General features: G+C 40.0%; 1 protein-coding gene across 1 annotated transcript in view; it reads left to right on the top strand.

Annotated features, from left to right (window-relative positions):
* Positions 1-14,457, top strand: part of EEFSEC (eukaryotic elongation factor, selenocysteine-tRNA specific) — a 125,449-nt gene extending 110,992 nt beyond the window's left edge. Inside the window, exon 7 of the mRNA XM_059823242.1 lies at positions 13,656-14,457. Coding sequence (XP_059679225.1) covers positions 13,656-13,840 — 185 coding nt within the window. The 3' untranslated portion in view covers positions 13,841-14,457. The remainder of the gene's footprint in view (positions 1-13,655) is intronic.
* The last annotated feature ends 4,845 nt before the right edge of the window (positions 14,458-19,302 follow it).

The raw sequence follows: 19,302 nt of genomic DNA, 5'->3' as shown, positions 1-19,302 counted from the left end.
ATTGCAAAGTATTTTTTCACTGCTAGAGTATTTGTGGGTGACTAAGAAATGTATAGACTTCAGTTTTTTATTTTATAAATAAAAAACAGATACATGTCTTCATCCTTTGCTGGCTTGTTGACTCAATTTACTTGGATGGAATTTTTCAACATTTAAAACAAATTAAAATTCATGAATCATTTCTGCTTAAAGGCACAAGCTTTCATAGATACAACAGTTAAGAATTCTAACTGGTTACATACATAAATACTGTTTTAGACATGCAATTTTTGTACTTGCTCACTTACAAAAATGCAGATGAAAGTTTTAATAGGTGGGATACAGTAGGCATTACCAATTATGAGATAACTACTGTGCTTCAATAACTGTCTGTTTTAGCATTGCTTTGTGTCTTTGCACTGGTTCCTGCAAAAGCAGCAATTAGTTTGTAGGAAAGACGTGAAGAAGACACGATACCATGGCAGAGGGCAACAACATGTTCTGCAAAGCTTTTTTGTGCGCCTTTCACACACCAATTTCTTGGTGCTTGTTGAGCGAGGTTTTTCAGTTTTGCAGCTAACCAAGCTTTTTCATAAGCATTTTGTAAATGTGGCAGGCTTTATTATGAGGTTTTAATTTGAGCTTTCCTGGAATTTGCTTAAAAATGTAACTCGGGGAAGGTGGGTGAGCAGTCAGTGGATGTCGACAGAAAATAACAATCATTCCAGATGAAAATGTATGTTCTTCTTCAAATACATTGTTTCAAGGATGCTTCCAATGACTTCACGTAGTTCAGGATTCGTTTAGGAAGCTCCTTTCTCCACTGCTGTAATACCCATGCACTCAGTCACTGCAGCACAGCTCTAGGCACTGTGTTGGTGCTCACGGAAGTGCCAGCTGTGGCTTGCTTGTTTCTTCTCTGGACTTTCTTTGCAGAGGAAAAGGGGGAGCAAGGTGAGGTGTTTGTAGCTATACATGTGCATATGTATTGCTGAGAACTAAAGAAGTTGTGCTGGAATGTAAAATTGTTAAGTAAAAAAAAAAGTAAATAGTAGACAAATTGGGAAGCAAAGCAAGAATATGGTCTTTTGGATGTTCCTTGCAGAGGCTGATTGGTACCATAATGGACTTTTACTGAAGGCTCTGTTCATTTTTTGCAGAAGGAATTTTTAAGAACACTGAAATAGTCGAGAGTGAGTTTTGTTACATGGGCCAGATAATTAGTGTTTGAAGCTTAACCAGACTGAGCATCCTGTAACTATAACTGGAAAACATGCAGTGCCTGCAAAAACAAACACATCCAATCTTGTCCCTCGGGTGGCCTCTTCTGTACTTGTTATTACATGACCCTTGCTCTTCTCATGCAGCCTGTCTCCTGTTTGACTGAGATCCACCTGTGAATGGTGTTTCAGTCTGGGAACCTCACCTAGGAACACATGCCCCATGGAGCTGCTGCATCTGTGGGTGTCTGCGTGCTCCATTACAATGTTCACCAGTTTCAGTGTGTGCTGTTGGTCTTGGCAGACTGAGAAAGACATTGGGAGGGAAATACACTGTGGAACCATGAACCTGAAGAGACATTTTGGGGAAGAAGTATATGAATAATAAAGGAGGAAGAACTGGCAAACATTTGAATTTGTCTTGGTAAAACAAAATTATACAAATTTCCAGAGTCCTTTTTTTGTGGAGAGCCATAGAGAAGGAATTTATAGGTTATTAAAAGACTGAAAACTTCATAGTAACCCAACATTCTTATACTGTTTCTTCTCCTCCACTTCTACAACATTTTATTTCCCTTGTAATAATTAGTTTGAACTTTCATCTATTTCATTGGATCAAGTAATTTTCATACAACTTCAGGATTTTTTATATGCTTTAAATCTTTCTTCTAAATAATGTTTTTTCATAACCAAAAAAAAGCCATGAATACATTATAATTTCAATTTTCTTGGTGTGTGAAAGATTTCTGCACTAGGTCTTTATTGTTTTTGAAGAATTCATCACCCTAGTTAAGAAGCTTAATATAAATTAAAGAAGGTATTAAGGAACATTAAGACATCAAAATGTGGAGCGTTCTTTTCCTTTCGATTGCTCCAAATGCAAACAAGTTGAATAAAATGCAATCAAAGGGCCTGTTTGGAGAACATTGAGTGGCTTTACAGCTGTGCTGTAGAGAACCTCTGGTAAGAGCATAATTCAAATAAAAAGGCCTTTCTTTCCTTCTCCTAATTCTCTTTGTTGTGGTGACAACAGAGTACAAGCCTGATAAAAATTTAATCACCTTATCTTTTTAAAGCAAATTGCATATTTGTTTACACACAATATACATAACATAAAAAAGAAAAAGCTGCTATCCAATCCCCCTCCCCCTTCTAATCGCATTAAAGGCCCTTGCCTAGAAGTTTAAAAAAAAAAAAATTAAATGTTTTTTTCTTTATTCTGAAGTCCCATTGTTCAGGATTACTTTATAAAGGCAGCCCAGTGGAAGATGAATATCGCTAAACTTAAACTCTGGACCAGCGCGGCGCAGCAGATGCCTGGGATATGTCAGCAGAGTTGGTCCAGCTTAACTGGCTTCTGTGGTGCCTACTCTCTACATCAGGAGTTGCAGGCAAGATGGGAGGATTACAGACAGGCCTGCGGATCTAGCACTTTGATTTGAAGCTGCTTTGTAATGAATTGCCTTTGATTCTGTGTCAGATCTGCGACCCTGAACTTTTTCCACATTGTATGCATTTCTGAAAGGCTGCTGGAGGGGAGATTGTGTATTGGTACTGTTTTTATTGTTGTTGTCTTTTCACTAGGCTGATGAAATTCTAGTCCCTTGTGTTGAATCCAAAAGTTGTTTTCAGTTGTTTCTGCTCACCTTAGGGCACAGAGCATGAGTATTGTTAGTTTTGTTTATTTACTATTTTACAGATACTGGGATACCTACAAAAACCCAATCAAAAGTATCTTCTGGCCCACTGCTGAGTGGCTCTGGCCTGAGAACTCCCTCACTGGATATAAATTTAATCCCAGCGTGATATTCTATGGGTTTTAAAATTATGAAAGCTCACATGCCTAATGATTCCTTGATCTATTTCTACATACCTAGCTGTACTCTTTGAGACATTTTTGTGCTTTTGTCCCTCTTGATTTGAGGATTTAATCAGCAAGGACCACCACCACAGTAAAACATGTGAAAGTCTGTCCTGTACAACAGTTGTCATAGACTCTCCCAAATTTTACTCATCGTGTTGATGTCTGCATGTCTTTTTCTTAGAGGTCCAGTGACAATAATTGTGATTTTAAGACACTGTTCTGTCTTTGTTTTGAATGGTCTTGGATATTTCATGCTGACCTGCCTATAATTTTTCTGTTGCTGAATTGTAACAAGAGCCTGTCTACATTCCCAGGCTTCCAACTACATTGCATATATTTGTATTAATAATTTGATGTCCTTATTAACTCCATTGGTTTTTTTATAGTTGGTCTTGTTGTGCATTAGGCATTTTCCATGCACTCAGTTTTTGCTCCAGGAAGTTTGAAGAACGTGCAGAGTAGAAGCACAGCATTAGTAGGACAGTTGCGTCTCCCTGTAGGTATGCTGGGAGAATGAGTATAGTGCTTAGGCATGATGTCAATGACTGCATGGACCTTGAGTGGCCATCAAGTGAAAACAGAGTTTACAAATAATTGCTGGTGTGATACATCAGCTGGTATAATTGCAGCCTTGTTGACGTACTCAAAGCACATATATAGCCCATGCAGAAATTAATTTGGAAATCCTTTCCTTTAGGCTAATAGGACAGTGTTGGATTTGAGGACAAAAATATTACCATAGTGGTTGTCTTGTAGCTCTGCAAGTTGATCCATTGTTTTGTGTGTACACTTAATTTGTGTAGCCTAGACCTAGTAATCATGGTGCACTGGAGTCTCCCATGTAACCTGTTTTAAAGCTAGTCTCTGGCATATAGAAACAAAAAATTGTGTAGAACATACAAATCATAGTTATGTTCCAGGAGTGCAAAGTATAAAGTCGTCTCTTCAGGAGAGTTGCCCTGGGAGGGCTTAGCCAACAAGTGGTTGTGGCACACAACATAACGGCAGCTGAAATGTATGTTGGCCTATAAGACAAGGTCAGGTTTGGTACTCTCAACCTATTTGCACTGCAGTATGGCCAACTAGCCAAGAAATTAAGATCTCAAGTATGTCACTTCATTTCAGAGCTGTCATTTGAGGCTGAAGGGTATGTTGGGTTAGGGTGCGTTTTGGAAAACCCACTGTGGGAACTGCAAACGTTATTCTAAAGCGTGTGCGGCCTTGTGTAGACTACTTAAATAACATGTAGGCTTACTTAAATAATGAGATGGTTGCAGAGCAATGGTGTGATATGCAGTGGGGATTTATCAAGTGCAGAAATCTATTCTGCTACATGGCTTCAGATGACAGTGGTGCATTTGTATGTGGTGTTTTGTTAGTACATTTTATTTTGGCCACCATCTCCCCCCCCCCCCCCCCCCCCCCCAAAAAAAAAATATATAGTTCTGTTACATAAATTTGGGAAATTGAATAATATATCCTGATCATCTTGCTGGAAGTTGAGAAGTATAAAACTCTGAATGAACGGCATGCTCTCAATGCAATGGGTTGCGCTCGGTGTCCTCAGTGTAGATGACAAGTTTAGGGCTAAGAGAGGAGAGGGCAAGGCATGATCGATACCCATTCAGCAGCTGATAGATATGGTGTGGTCCTGGAGTCTGTGCTCTATTTAGCAATATGAAGAATATCAGACTGAAAATCAAGACGCTGACTTCATGCAGAGAGTATGGCAGACTAATTAAAGAAAATGTGTACCAATTGAGCCTATAAAACTCTTCCTGACCTTGAGAAAACTCCCAGAGAGCTGTGGGAAACTCCAATCTGTCCCCTCTGAACTTTTTTGTGTTGTTGTTGTTTAAATATAGTAACTGCTTTTTTAATTAAAAAGAAAAATTAGATGGCATTTCAAATTGTGTCCATGGTGCCTTGGGGACCTATTACAGTACAAATTACCCTATACTATTTAGTGAGGTCTTGTTTACTATTGTGTGAAGCGAGGGTAACCAGTGTAAGGATGTAGGACAAGAAGGGCCCTTCTTTCAAAGTCTGGCTCTGCACATGAAAGTGACGCCAGCAATTGGAAGCAATTTGTGGAATTGTTTGATTATATTAATTATGGCACCAGCAAACAGTGCTTGGGAAACAGTTTTGTTTTCTTGCATTCTTTCTTGATTGCTTGCAGTAAAAGCCAAGATACAAAATGTGCCTTTAAGGACTGCCGGAGAGTGCAGTTCGAGCCATTGTGTAGAATTGGCACTGAGCTTGAAAGGGTTGTGTCCAGCTTGATGTGAGAGTTTTCCAAATACAGCTTTGGCCTGAACTTCACCTAGGTCAGCCTCTTGAATTAAAACAGCTTCTGTCTTCCTCATCAAGGAAGAGTAGCTCTTTCCCTCCTAAGTAGGAGCCCATAATGAAATCCATGTTATTTCCAGTAGTACCACCTCTTATAATAATGTCTTTCAGTCCAAAAGTCTGTATAAACTTAACAAATTGATACTCAAGACTCAATTCAGTTCACCACTGAACTGCAGCCTTCTCTGATGTGGTACGGGGCAGCTGTTCCCCAATTTATGGGAAAACGTTTTAGTAGTTAAGGATTTCCAAACAGAGTCTACCAAGCTGAGACTGCGGCAATTGCTCTGCTGATGCAGGCTGGCTGTCACAACAGCGTTTGGCCAGGACGTGGGGCAGTCTACTTCTGCTCAAAGTGGCTGCAAGATGTTTTTTTCTGATCTCTGTCATCAAACAATGAGTTATGGATATTTTGTGTAGATCCCAAGTACCATGCCGAGGCATCAGTGTAATTCTCATTTGGAAGGGAGGAGTCTACTTTCCAGTCTCCTTGGAGGTTGACTGCTTTCCCTAGCCAACTTCATGCTGTAGTCCTATTAATATTCACAAGCCAGGCAAGGTGATAATAGCAGATCTTGTACCAGCCAGAAGAGAAAAATGAATCTACTCTGGACTTTGAAACTGTAGCAGAATATTTCAGAGAGCTGACAAGAGATGTGGGAAAAGGTGGTGTGAATTCAAAATAGAATTACTGGAGAATTGTGAAGGGATTTACATAAGTAAAATTCATTGCCTGATCTGTGAAAATAATTGAAGCTCAAATCCTGAGCTCCTGAGGGTAGCAAGGAAAGGAGTATCCCTTGTTTCTTGAGTGAATGTCTGGTCAACTATTACACTGAAATTGTCTAGGTAATCATATTATGCTTGTTATCCTGGTGATGAACACCTAGGAGCAGAGTAGATGGGCTCCTGTAGGAGCACTGTACTTAAATCTTCTGGCTAGAAGGGTTGGTAGGTGTTGGTATATTGACCCTGATGTCAGGTAGAGAATTCCTACCTGATCCTGGGCTCTAGATAGCTTAGGACACAGTTTCCATCCCTGCTCTTTCTGAAGTGCCATATATTAATGACAGGTAAATGGGATGCTAAGTTAGATAGCGCCAGCGGTCTCTAGATGACCAGTCATCCAGTCTATTAGATGTGGTGTGACGCATCTCATGTTCCTATTACAGTATTTATGGGTAGAGTAACATGGTACTTTTGTTCTTGGAAGGCTTAGAAAGATGTTCTTTTTCCTGATCAGCTCAGAGGTTTTTTTGCTGGGATGTTGAAGGAGAAAAATGACCACCTGAGCTTGAATAAAATCAAAAGGTGGGATTTTGGGTATCTTTAGCAGAGGAGAAGAGAAGCAGAGTTGCTACCTAGTAGCTTAACGTAAAGAGTTCAAGCAACAGGATCTTACATTTTCTGTTATTCTTGTCCTTTCTGTCTGACTGTAGAGATAACTGTAAGATGATGGGCTGGACAAATTGATCCTCTGATTTTGGGATGCTTCTGCTTTTTGTTTGAATCAAAACTCCAGAACATTACTTTAGGGATAATTGTATGAGCTTTTTGTATTTTTAGGGCACAGATTAATGATTATTTTGTTTGTAGAACTGTTGACATGTTTTGGGACTAGCTGGAGAACAAGTGTGTGCTTGGTAGTGTATTGTGGGACTCTGGGAGGCAACACTTGTTCCGCTGTCATTTCTCTTAATTTTGCCAGAAACCAGTGATAGTTTTATTCTTCTTGTTTTAAAGTTAAACAGAATCTGAAATAGGTAAGTGCTGTATTTGAACCTTGTACTCCTCCTTGAACATAAGTAAGTATGTTTTTTTTAAGTCCTGGATGAATATATGTAGCTGATACAAGGAAAAAAAATTGAATTAGTTTATAATTGTGTTGTGCTGAACTACTGGATTCTCCAGTTCTGCAGTACTAGTAAAAAGTTTCTATTTCCTTTCAATGGTTCATCATTGCAGTAAGTGGGGGGTGAGATTGTTCTTTGTCCACTCTCAAGCGCAGCCCCTCTGCGTCAGACTGGGGCAGGAATGTCTCCATCCGGGGTTCTGATTATTCCTGATTTTCAGGTCAACTGGCTTTTGTACTCCCTGTTAGGAGGACAGTTGATGCAGGCACACACGCCTTAACTGTCTAATGAGGGTTCAGGCTCTGAGGGTTCAATTTAAGGAAATCCTGAAATTGTGAAAACCAGCTGTTAGGAATAATGCATTGTGAGTAAGGATTATCCCCAACCCTTTGCCTCTTTCAAGTTTTTCTCTTTTTTCCTTCACTCAGGAAGAAAGAAAAATGTCTGCCTGCCATATTAAAAGGTTACATTTGCCTCAGATAAAAATTATTTCCAACATCAAATGTGCTATGTTAACTTGTTCTCTGATGTTCAGTCAGTTTTTAATATTTGAATGTTGACAGGAAACAAGCAATTGCAGGTAGTTGAGTCGTCTACCTGTAGTGTTCAAAGGAAATGAATAGGATATTTTGTTTACAGAAGGGAAAAACAAAGTTCAGTTTCCCACTGAATCTCTGCTCACAAATTTCTGAATGGAATGGGAGGTTTGGAGATAATATCAGCAGGTCAAGAATAGTCTAGGAATTTCTTAATATTGAGTGCAAAAAGGAATATTTTCTATTCCAGTGAGAGCTACTGGTGTAGCCTCAATGTGTTTTTTCCTAACACAACAGTAAGAATACTGAGCTGGCACTTTCCCAGCAAACCCTGGCAAGTACCAATGCAGGTAGCTGGTGTAATGTTTGCCAGTTTTTCTATTGGTAGGATGAACTTTTAATTTTTACCTGAAAGCAAATTTCTCATGAATCAGGAGACTTGAAATCTTTTAACATGATTTTTTTTCCCATTACAATTTTTAATCCTGTAAGAAAACTGTGTAATCACGCAAATACCTTCACGTTCATCTGTGCTAGCTAGGATAGTTAGCATTAGGCTTTTTTTACAAGCGTGCATATGAGAAAGGAGTTGTTGAAGTTCAGCAAAATAAATTATTCTCCTTGGCTGTGCTGGAGAGCATGCCCTGCACCTATATTATTACACGTGTTTTCAATGATGTGTTTATCAGTTGCTTAAAAATTACTCCTGTCTCTGGCTGGGCTACAAGGAGATACTGTATTATTTTGCTTTTCATCTACAATGTGTCTGACATTCAGTTTTTAAAATCATCCATTCAAACACAATGTTTCATTAGCTTTGAAGGAGACAGGACTATTCCTAAATATTGAAGAGATCTGTGGAAATAGGAAATAGAAAAATGGAGATGGGAAATCTGAAAAATAAAGTTGGAAAAGGAAAGAGAGATAAAACTCCTGAAGGGCAGAATAGCAAGTGGAATTGGGAGTCAAGAAAGGAGGAGCTGGACTTCAGGCGAAAGAGTAGAGACCACCCTTGGAGACCTTTTCAAGGAGCTGAAGACTAAGAAGCAAAAAAAAAAAAAAAACACCAAAAAACCCCACACAAACAAATTAGAAAGGACAACAAAGGTGGCTGAGGATGTCGATAAGGATTGACAATATTAAGTGAAGGAAGATGTGAAGTGAGGAAGTTATGTAAAAGGTAAGGTAGGATCCAAGCTTGGAGGTAACAACTGAAATAAAAATGTACATGGGGAAAAAGCACAGCAGTGCTCCTTCACCCTGCCCTTGGATTAGCAAAAGGAATTAGAAGAGCAGATACTGTATCAGCTTTCGCCCTCCTTCCATCTGAAGTAGTAGTAGTAAAAACAAAGCAAAAGTAAACTGTGCTGGTTATGGACATTTATATGCCTTACGTGTTTGTTGTGATTAGTCTACTGGCCGGCACTCCCCAGCAGTCTGCGGTGGAGACTGTCCACGGGCCTGAGGCAGCGACCACCGGGGTCTGCGGGGGGGTTATCACGAGGCTTTGCTGAGTCCTTGTTACAGGGAGGCCTGATTGACATGAGAAAATGAAGCATTAGAGAAACCTTAAAACTTGTGTAGATATGAGTATCTTCATTGGGGGGTGTGGGCAAGCAAAATTTATGTACTGTATTTATACACAAGAAGGGGTTCAAAATTCTACAATGTGAAATTTCCATACAAAGCTATTGAAATCTGCATGTTTCTATGCAAACTTCTTGTATGAGTAATGGCAAAACTCCAGGCTGCAGTGCATTTAACTACATAGGATACTGTGAATCATGAAGAAGCTAGCTTTTATTTGTGAAAATTGTGCAAAATACTGCATTTACCCTTTAGTTTGTGCATGTGAAACTGTTCTTAGACTTGAAAAATATTTTTCCTCATGAAGTATTGCTTTTCATTTGATTTTGAAAATTCACTCTTTTTTTTTGCATTTATAAATTCAGTTTGCATTAAATCCTTGAGACCATGCTGAGACAAAAGATATTATGTTAAGAGTCTGTATTTTTATTTGTTAATAATTAACAGTAGTTGAAGCTGAAAGAATGAAGTGGATTAAACCATTTTACAATTAGATTTTCACATCTAACCTGTGTTAGTTGATACTACAAGTACATTTTACATAAGACCTGTCTGGGCACTTCTTGTTACGGACATGGTTATGATGGGTGGGAATGAATTTGCTAAGCTTTCAGATATCTTATGTGCCTCTGAGGACTGCCCATTAATAATATTAACACATAGGTATTTCCCACTGTTGTATGCAAGGCATTTCTTAGAACTTTGAAGCTAAAGTCTTTTTTTAATACATGGACCTTTTCAATTTAATCCTTTAGCAACTTGGCAAAATAAAGTAATTGTCCAACAGAGGAAGAAAAAAAAATCTATTAACATTTGCTACAAATCCGAGTAGTACAGGCAGCACTTAATTAATGGAACAGATTTCTCACTATGTATTCAAGCTAACGTAGCTATTGTTCGGGAGAGATTAGACCCTTAATGTAAGTAAGTTAAACTAGACCTCCATCTAAAAATATCCGTCATTTCAGCTATTAAAGGTCTGATGTCGTCTTCGGTGACAGATATATTTCCCTTCATTTCCTTGGTTTTGTAAAATGTAAAGTATGCATTGTGTGTAACGCGAGAAATCCGCAGAGGTAGATGAAACCCCGATTGTGCCTCCCCGCTTGTCTCTCCCTGCCTGCTCCTTTGTGCTGCTCCCTATCGCAGAGCCTCTTCAGCCCTTAGACCTCCTGGCACCAGAGCAGAAAAACAGAAAATGCCATTTGTTAGGGTACGATGCCAGCCACCTAATCTGTTTGCAGAATGAGGGCTGTGGGATCTGATTAGGTAATTTAGATACCTTGTGAATTTAATAATACCTGAGCTGCTTTTGGCTGTCAGCCCATCATTTCAGCAGTAGGAACTACCACGTTCTTCCATTTCTTCTGTAAACTTTTTACCCATAATACTGTATTTCAATCCAAAGAGGCGTTAAGGGCTGCAGGTGAGCTATATCTTTACCTCTCCGTACGTGGGAGTTAGTGATAGGGTGGAGAAGGTGAGATGGCTCAGTTGTAAATACATTTTCCCCAGTACAGTTCCATGTGCAGCATAACCTTTTTTTCTTGAAAATGAAACTTTTCAAACATGAGATTCTTTGTTTAAACAGCTAAGATGATGTACCGGGTTTCAGATGTGTTGGGCAGTCCAAGTGCTCATTGATGTCACTGACAGTTTTTGGAGCTTGGTTCACCCAAAGCAGTTATTCCACCCTCACGGCTGGGAGTTCCCCCGCTTGCTGCTGCAGCCGCGCGTCGCTGCGGGGCGAGAGGCTGACCCGCTCGGGGGGCATCACCACCATGCACCCCTGCGGGCTGCAGGCAAGGGTTTGCAGCAGCAGCAACCTAGGTGCCTCGCTTCAGAATACCACAAGGGAAAATTTTGGCTGCAATTCTAATGCCACATCTCCTCCCTTCCTCTCTCCTTTCCGCCAATTAGCGTTTTTTGGAAATTAGAGTCTCGCGAAGCCCACTAACATAAATAGAAGTGTTTTAGGATTTGTTTGCTTTAATTAAAGTGTGTCTTTCTGAAAGGATTTAGTTAAACATCTTTCTTAAACAGTAATGTGCCAGTAACAGCAACATCAGTAATAGCGATAAGACCCAGAAAGGGAAACCAACTAGAAAGCAAAACGAAATGTTTCTTTGTCCAAAAAATAAATGGTCTTCCCAGGAAAGTGGAGGAAGCCCTGTTCAGGGACACTTACAATTAGGTTGATCAAAACAGTAGAAACCATACAATATGAAATAAAGCCTGCAAAGGTAGAGCGCGACACTATGTGAGGTCACTTTTTGCTGGTTTTATTTTGTTTTCCTCTTTTTTTTTTTTGACTATTGCTATTTTTTTTTCCTAGCAGCACCCAAGATGTTCTCCGAGCTTTCCAAATAGGAAATAAGTTGCTTTTCATGTAATGATAAATTATTTTTTGTAATGAAGATGGAGTGATTGTAAGGCTAATGTTATTAATGGGATTTCTATGAAAGCATCCAATTAAAAAATCAAAACCAGCTGCATCAAACATGACTATACAGTGTAATAAAACCATATAATAAATATGTGGTCAGGCCACACCATGTTATCTAGTTTGATTAATTGAACCATACACGTGCAAAGATAGTCATTATGAGACTTCTCAACCATCAAGGAAAAACAGTCTCAATTATTTTCACAATGAAATAGTCATAGCTTCTTTTTTTGTATTCTGCTATCTGAAAAGACAAAATGGCTGCTGCCTTGGCTGCGAGATACAAGATCTTGCAGAACTGTGCAAAGTTGATTCTGCTTGATGCTGGACTTCTGCAGCCTTAGTGTAAATTGTCGTTTATTTAGTTATATACGTAACGTGTTGCTTTTTGCTTCTCTTGTGCTTTTGCATTTTTTAAAAAACGCAAGACTCCTCTATCTCCAGAAGTCTCCCCGTGGCTGCGCTGCAGGGTGTTAGGGCTGTTTCATAACCCTGGTTATGAAACGGCACATCGGCAGTTTCCTGGTTTTGCTTCACCACTTCCTCGTTCCCTCCCTTCCCTTTGCCCTGTGGTGGGGATGCCACCTGGAACAATTTGCTACCTGACACAGCAAGAAGAGAAGGTGGATCTGGTGCCGTGTCCCCCTGCAATCAGCTGTAAGTGCCTCTAGACGCGTCTGTGCCGGAGCAAATCGCCTGTGCTTGTAGACCTCCTGTCTCCAGTAAATCATAAGCATCTCAATCTTTTTGTCAGGCTGTGATACGAGTATCCGCATCTGAATTTCAGTATGAGGGGAGAGAAGCTGATTAAGTGTTTGAGATAAGGTTATGTGACACCACAGGTTAAAAATACCTGAACTGAATTTGGCCAGATGCCCGAGAACCACATTGCAGTGTGTTTGGTTGGTGCTGAATTAAGGTTCCAAGGAGTTTGCTGTCTTCTGCTTTAGGAAGGCAGTTCTTCAGGAGTGGTCTTTTAGGAGCTGCATCTCTCTTGTTTTACAGCATTTCTTTGGACTTTGCTATCTTGCATTTCTTATCTAAAATGTCACCAGTATGTCAAGTTAAAAGAAAATATAAAAGTGTAATAAACCTTAGGCATTTAGGAAGAAAAGGACAAATATTTTTGTTTGGTACAAATGTCTGGAGAAAGGCTTAAGTTGGATCCCCAGAATCCTACACAGGTTAATTCTAGTTCTCCTAAGAAACCCTTAACAAATACTGTGTTTTAGAGGGCGGGGGGGAACACCAAAAAACCAAACAACCCCAAACAAGCACAAAAGCGTATAATTTGTTAAAACCTAAGCTGTGTGCTTCTGACAGGTCTGGGAAATAGACTAAAGACATCCAGGAACTTTCTGACTCTTAGGACTATATAATTTTAGTATTTTACCAGTTGTTGTTTTACATTCGTGACCTATATTTTTATAAATATTCTTAGCAATGGGAAGAAATTTTGGGAGACGGGTGTAAATAATAGGAAATGTCTGCTGAGTAAAAGGGAAGTTGGTCTGGCTTGTTTAGATTTTTTGCTTGTGTTGAATACTTGAAAAGCTGTTGAGGGATACAGCCAGGATACTGCACTGGATTTGGGGTATCACTTTTGTCAACTATGTTTGAAGGCTTCTCTTATTTTTCATGTGAAGTTACCATATTCCAGAAGTGTGATGCAGAAATGTGACTTTCCTAATGCACCTTATTTACTTTCTTATTTTCTTTGGTTGTTTTCGGAAGTGTACTTGCCTGTTCATTTTTTCTAGTTGTACTAAAATGTGATGTTGAGTTGCGTTTGTCATGCGTGTTCTTGTTTTTTTACAGATGGGCTGAAGCCAGATACCAAGATGCTTCTTACTGTTGCCTCTAAGAAGAAATCTAAGGCAGGAAAAGGGGATACAACCAAAGAGGATGAAAGCAGCAAGAATGATTCAGCCCAACCTGTAACCATCTCTCTTCTCTTCAAAAGATACATCTTTGACACGCAGAAGAAAATGATTCAATCCTGAGAAATCAGAGGCGCCTCTGATTGCACCTGAAAGACCAGACTCTAAAAATTAATTCAGCTGGAATCTTTTTCTTGTCTGAACACATTAGACTTGTTTCTTCCTCACAGACAGAGCCTGGAAGCTCCTGCTGACTATGTGCCCCCTTCCAAAATCTCTGCAATTTGGTTTTGTTCTGTTAGAATCTGCTTATTTTGTCATCTTTGCAATGTGAATCTTTACGGCCTCTCAGAGAATGTCACCTGTTGGATAAGGACATGTGTGTGTGTGTGTGTGTTCTAATAGTGTTTTTTCTGGAGGATTGAAGTTTCTCTTGATTCAAACGTTTGCCACTAATATTGATCTAAATTTAGTCAAGATGTGAATTTCATGCGACCCACAAAGTGAAGCTGATTAGTCTAGGTTTACTTCCCCAAGCAAAGTGGGGGACAGAAAGCACACGATATAATAGGTGAAACCTAAAATGGATGTTTCACATTCCTTCAGCTGCAACTATGTAAGATGCTATCTGAGAGATGGTATGGATCTTTTTTATAAAAATGATTGATATCTAGAAATGTTTTTCATATTAAACATAATGACGCGTGTAACTGAGAGTCTTATTTGTTCTGTTTGCTGTTCCAAAGGTTCAGAACCTATCTTCAGTGACGTTTTATATAGCTTTTCTGAATTTCCTGCCTGTTCTGCAGTGAATCCCACTCTAGAATTGTTTTCTTTTTTTTTGTAACCAAAATGTCTTTTGTGTGTGAAAGAAAAACTTGCCTCTGGAAATAGTCAAGGGCTTTATTTCATTAAAATAATGATAGAAGGTTGCAGCATAAGCCTCATAAAATGAATATCTCCACGATGCTTTAGAAACCATTAGTTGTTTAATAGGGATTTCATAGCTGCTTTAGTTCTTCCTCTCAATTTCATGTCCTAGGCTCATAAAAAGGAGAGCACTGGTAATATCCATTCTTTGTTATTTACAAAGTATAGGACACCTTAACATGAAAACTTAACAGTAATTCCACAGGTATGAAAGCTGCAGTCTGGAACAGAAATTGGACTCAGGCTTGGCAGCATGGGAAATGTTAGTTCCTGCCTTTTGAACAAAAAGAGTACTTCTGTTTGTTAAATAGCAGCCTGGGACCCACCTGCTGAAGCCACCCATAGAAGATGACGACATGTATAATGTAAGTGCATTAGTTGCACTTGGAAGTAAGTAAGTGTAATAGGTTGCTACACTCATTCATCGTATTATTATAATTATATTATTAATAACACTCAAAGTGTTATTAATCAAATATCCATTGATGGATGTGAGTCCATCATGCTAACATGTTCTTGGTTTTTTCAGTCTTTTTCTTTTTCTTTTAGTTTCCAGGTAACCAAAGAGGATACAAATGGCAAAAATATCAGCTATTGAGAAGATATTTACAGCTGGACAGTTGTGAGACAGGGCAAGTCGGGTGTCTAAACTAGGTTGATGGTGCCTCTTTAAATCAGAACAGAATTAGTGCTTTGCGGAATAATCCCAAACAGTTTCTGCTGAGTGAGTCCCAGCAAAGCTTTAGCACATCCCTTAAGATTATGGGGTATGCTTTCAGTGTGATCCCAGAGGTATTAGGCAGGCAACTTCAGCTATGGCTTAATGTGACTTGTGCTGCCAGCCTTGCTGGAAAATGTATCCTCCATAATGAAAAAAATGCATTTCACACCCCTGTCACCTCTCCTTCCCTATTTCTGTCCTCTTCCTAGATACCCCCAAAGGCAGTCGTCAGAAAGAATATTTATTATGTTATCTTTCTTTTAAGCCTTTATCAAATCCTGGTTTGTACCCTGCACTGTTACCTCCGCTTAAGATACTGCAGTGATGGAAGCTAGAGAAACAGATGACATGGAAGGAATGCCATTATTACCATCTCAGGTTAGTCTAAGAATTACTGGTATAAAAAAACCTCTCATTGAAAAACAAAAATGCAAAAGTGAATTATTAAGGAACGTACATTTTTTTCGGTATAGTTCTTACGTCCTTGCCAAATTTTAAATGGGTCACTAAATTCTGCCAACTCTGCTTGGAGTTCTACAAAAGAAAAAGGCAGTCATCATGAGAGGTGTCCTGCTGTAGGATATTGTTGGCTGCTCTGGAGCTGTTAACCTTGCACTTACAGGTTTTTGTCTTTCTCATTTGTAAGGCATTTTTGAATAGTTCTGGAGAGGAGGCTGTCAGTGTAAATGGTGGTATGTATTTTTACAAAGCACTCTCTGGTTAATGTTTTCCCCTCTACACTGTGGGTTGCCCATAGCAGTGCTGAGGGTCCCATGGTCTATTTGCTTGGGGTGCTCCAAGGGAGGGAGCAGCAACAGCTTCCAGAGCTGGACCTCCATACCTTTCTTGTCTAATCTCCTGTAATATATTTTTAAAAATCTTTCTCACCATCTTCTGTCTCATTTCCAGACTAGAGTACTAACTCAGCATCTTTTTTCCATCCTTTCATTCCAAGACCTAACCTCCTCCTCAGTGCTCCTCTTTCCCATCTTTGCTCATTGCTTCTCCTTGTTCTGGCTCTGCCCTTGCCTCTGGAGAAGGAGACGTAAATCCGGGTGCTGGCAGGGCTCCCATGGCAGGCACTGGGAGGCCAGCACGGTGGGGAAGGCTGTTTTTGCAGCTTACACCAGCTCCTGTGTGCGGTGAGAAACTGCCTGTGTTCAGGCACTTAAGCTGTGACTTGGGCAGAGTCTCGTGGACGCTACTGCTGACCCTCTGCAGAGGCATGCATGCCGTGCCTCATGTGAGTCCCTTCACCCGCCACTGTATCCTGTCCTTATACCTTTAATCCTCTGCGTAAAGCCCCTGGTGCAGAGCCCTGTCCTTCCATCTTGCTCCCCTAGCAGAGCTTTGTGTAGGATGGGCAGCTGAGAAGGTATCTGTTGAAGACTGGGGTTTGGTTCTGTGTTTTTCCCTATTTTTAATTCCAAAAGGAGAACTTAAATGTGCCTGAGAACTTTGATTATAATGTGCTATTACTGCAGATCTCTGGCTGCTGTCCTGAGGCTGTTGGATACACATTTGAAAAAGGGTGAAATGGTGGAACAAAATGATTATGGGAAAATCAAAGCTTTTAGAGACATTTGTAGAATGAACAGATGTTCAAACATTCTTTTTATTTGGTTTCCAGACAGACGTAGAGACTTTCCTTTCATCCTCGTAATCAGTGCATTATGCTGTAATTTGTAAAAATGGCATTAAAAAAATATTAACAGGGTCATATTGTGATCTACTGACTCTGTGTCATTAAGCCATGAAGTTAAGAATGGCAACTGGGAACAGGGGTGAAATGTTGCAGAATGTACTGTACTAGCATATATTGTCAGACAGTATTATAATGAATCCAAAATGGAATAAAGATGTAAGGAGGTTTTTTAAATGCTGCTAAGGTTGTCAGTGTTGCAAAACTAGAAATTATTATGGCTGTGCAGATGTTCAGTGGGTAGTACATCTTTGGGTTGTGGGGAGAGGAGCAGTGAGAAAAGCTTTGTTTTTCCAAGCCTGTTTTCTGCTTTTCTGTGGAATTTATTTTGGGACTGCAGTCTTGGCTTGTGATCCTGCCAGAGGTCTTGAGCCGTGAGGGTCAAAGCCTGCAATCGTGGTAGCGAGGGTTCGGTAGGTGGCATCCTTTACTTGGAATCAAAACTGAATCTCCCCACCTAGAAATGGGGTATGCGCTGGCTTTGGTAACGAAGATTGTGAATCAAGTTTGCAACCTCTCTCTCAAAGAGCAGTTTTTATTTAAAACTGCGGTTCATTTAATGACCGAGGCAGAGCCATTAACTCTGGTCTGTTGACCAAACCCAGAAGTAGCAGTGTCCTCTCTGGGCGTGTTTTGTGGAGAGGCTCAGTTGAAAATAGCTCTTTTCCTCACTTCCTACTACTTGTGTTAATTGATTGCAAGAACCTGACTATGGAAAAATGAGCCATCCGCACTGGTGAAGTTCTTGGTGTGTACCAGGCGTCTCTTTCTGGGCAGTAGGCACTTTACGTGCTTGCTGGAGTTGTGCAGTTGAACAGCCACAGGGTGGCAGAGCAAAAGTGAGCCCAGCGCGATGAGAAGTTGTGATGACGCAGTCGCGTCCTAGAGCAGCCATGTTCCACCCTGGGACTGTCGGTCTCACTGCTGGGAGAGCAGCTCTGTATTTACATCTGTAAAGTGCTCTGGGATCTTGTGAAATGAAGGATGAAAGGCAGCAGAGGAATGCTTGTTATTAGCAGTTTCAAAAACTCTTCGTGTTTCCCTTTTAGTTTAATATCCACAGCAAGCTGAAAAGCTCTTTATTTACAAACACGTGAGTTCTTTTAAAAGAGCTTACTGAGGATATAAATAGAGTAATTTTAAGGTAAAGCCTAGCATGGGGAGCTAACCTGCTCAGCATGGGAGAAGGGGAAGAACTGTATGACTACAGTCTGCGGTGAGGCTAGTCTTGCTAGATGATGGGCGTCCATCCAGAAGGAATTCAGGGGTTTGGGGAGATCGTGTTTATGCAAGATATTGGAGAAAGGGGAATAGTGTTGTGGGATTCCCCACAAATTCTCCTACTGTTCTGTGCAAAAATAGGTTAAAAGCATCATTTGATGTGGTTGTAGCTCCACCGTAGATAGTACGTAAGAGGGGAAAGAGTACGGTGGGTCTGCCTATTTCCTGTTGCCAATGCCAGAATATGGAGTCTCTCCTGCATCTGCTGTTGTGCATGCAGCACTGTTCTTAGTTCCAGTTGCTAGTGGACTTAAAGTTTAGGATATAATAGGTTTTCCATTTCTTAGTATATATTACAGTTCTTTATTTGTGTGTCTGGTATGAGTGCTTTTGCAGGATAGTATAATCAGTGTGCAAGACTCATATCTTCTTCCCCCCTGCCTCAGGGTGACTGTTGCTTGTCAAAGGTGAACGTTCTAAGAGACCTCTTTGTCTCAGAGCCACACGTTTCTGATACGTGTTTTGTTATTTCTTTCCTAATAAATGGCAGGAGAGGGAATCCTGTATAATTCTTTTCATTTTGGAGCTCATGCTCAGGATCAGTTGTGAAAGGAACTCATCAAACAAAATCAGAAAAACCTTGCAAGATGTTTGGTAAATCTGAGCCTTACCCTGCACTCCAAGGCTCATTCTTAAAAACATGAATATCTTTTTGACTATCAAGTCCTTGTCAGTCCTGCCTGTTCTAGTTCATATTTCTTAACCAAAAGGTAATTTGAGGGCCAGATCAAGAGCTGCTAAACTAAACAACCCTAGTAGTGACTGAGGTGCCTGCTAGCACCATTGTGCTAGCATTTTGCCTAAACTGATCTGATTTGCTTATGATCCTCTAAGAAATCTAGACTGTTCCTTAGCTCTAGAAGGTTCTGTTTAGATGAATTTCTTCTCCTTTGATTGGAAGTCATGCAGTCTTTCTGTGTTTGGTTGCTCATTCTTAGATTTCTCAAGGGC

Source organism: Gavia stellata, chromosome 12, assembly GCF_030936135.1.
Source record: "Gavia stellata isolate bGavSte3 chromosome 12, bGavSte3.hap2, whole genome shotgun sequence".
NCBI lineage: Eukaryota > Metazoa > Chordata > Aves > Gaviiformes > Gaviidae > Gavia > Gavia stellata.
The sequence above is the reverse complement of the archived record's forward strand: the minus strand, read 5'-3'. Positions and strand labels throughout refer to the sequence as shown.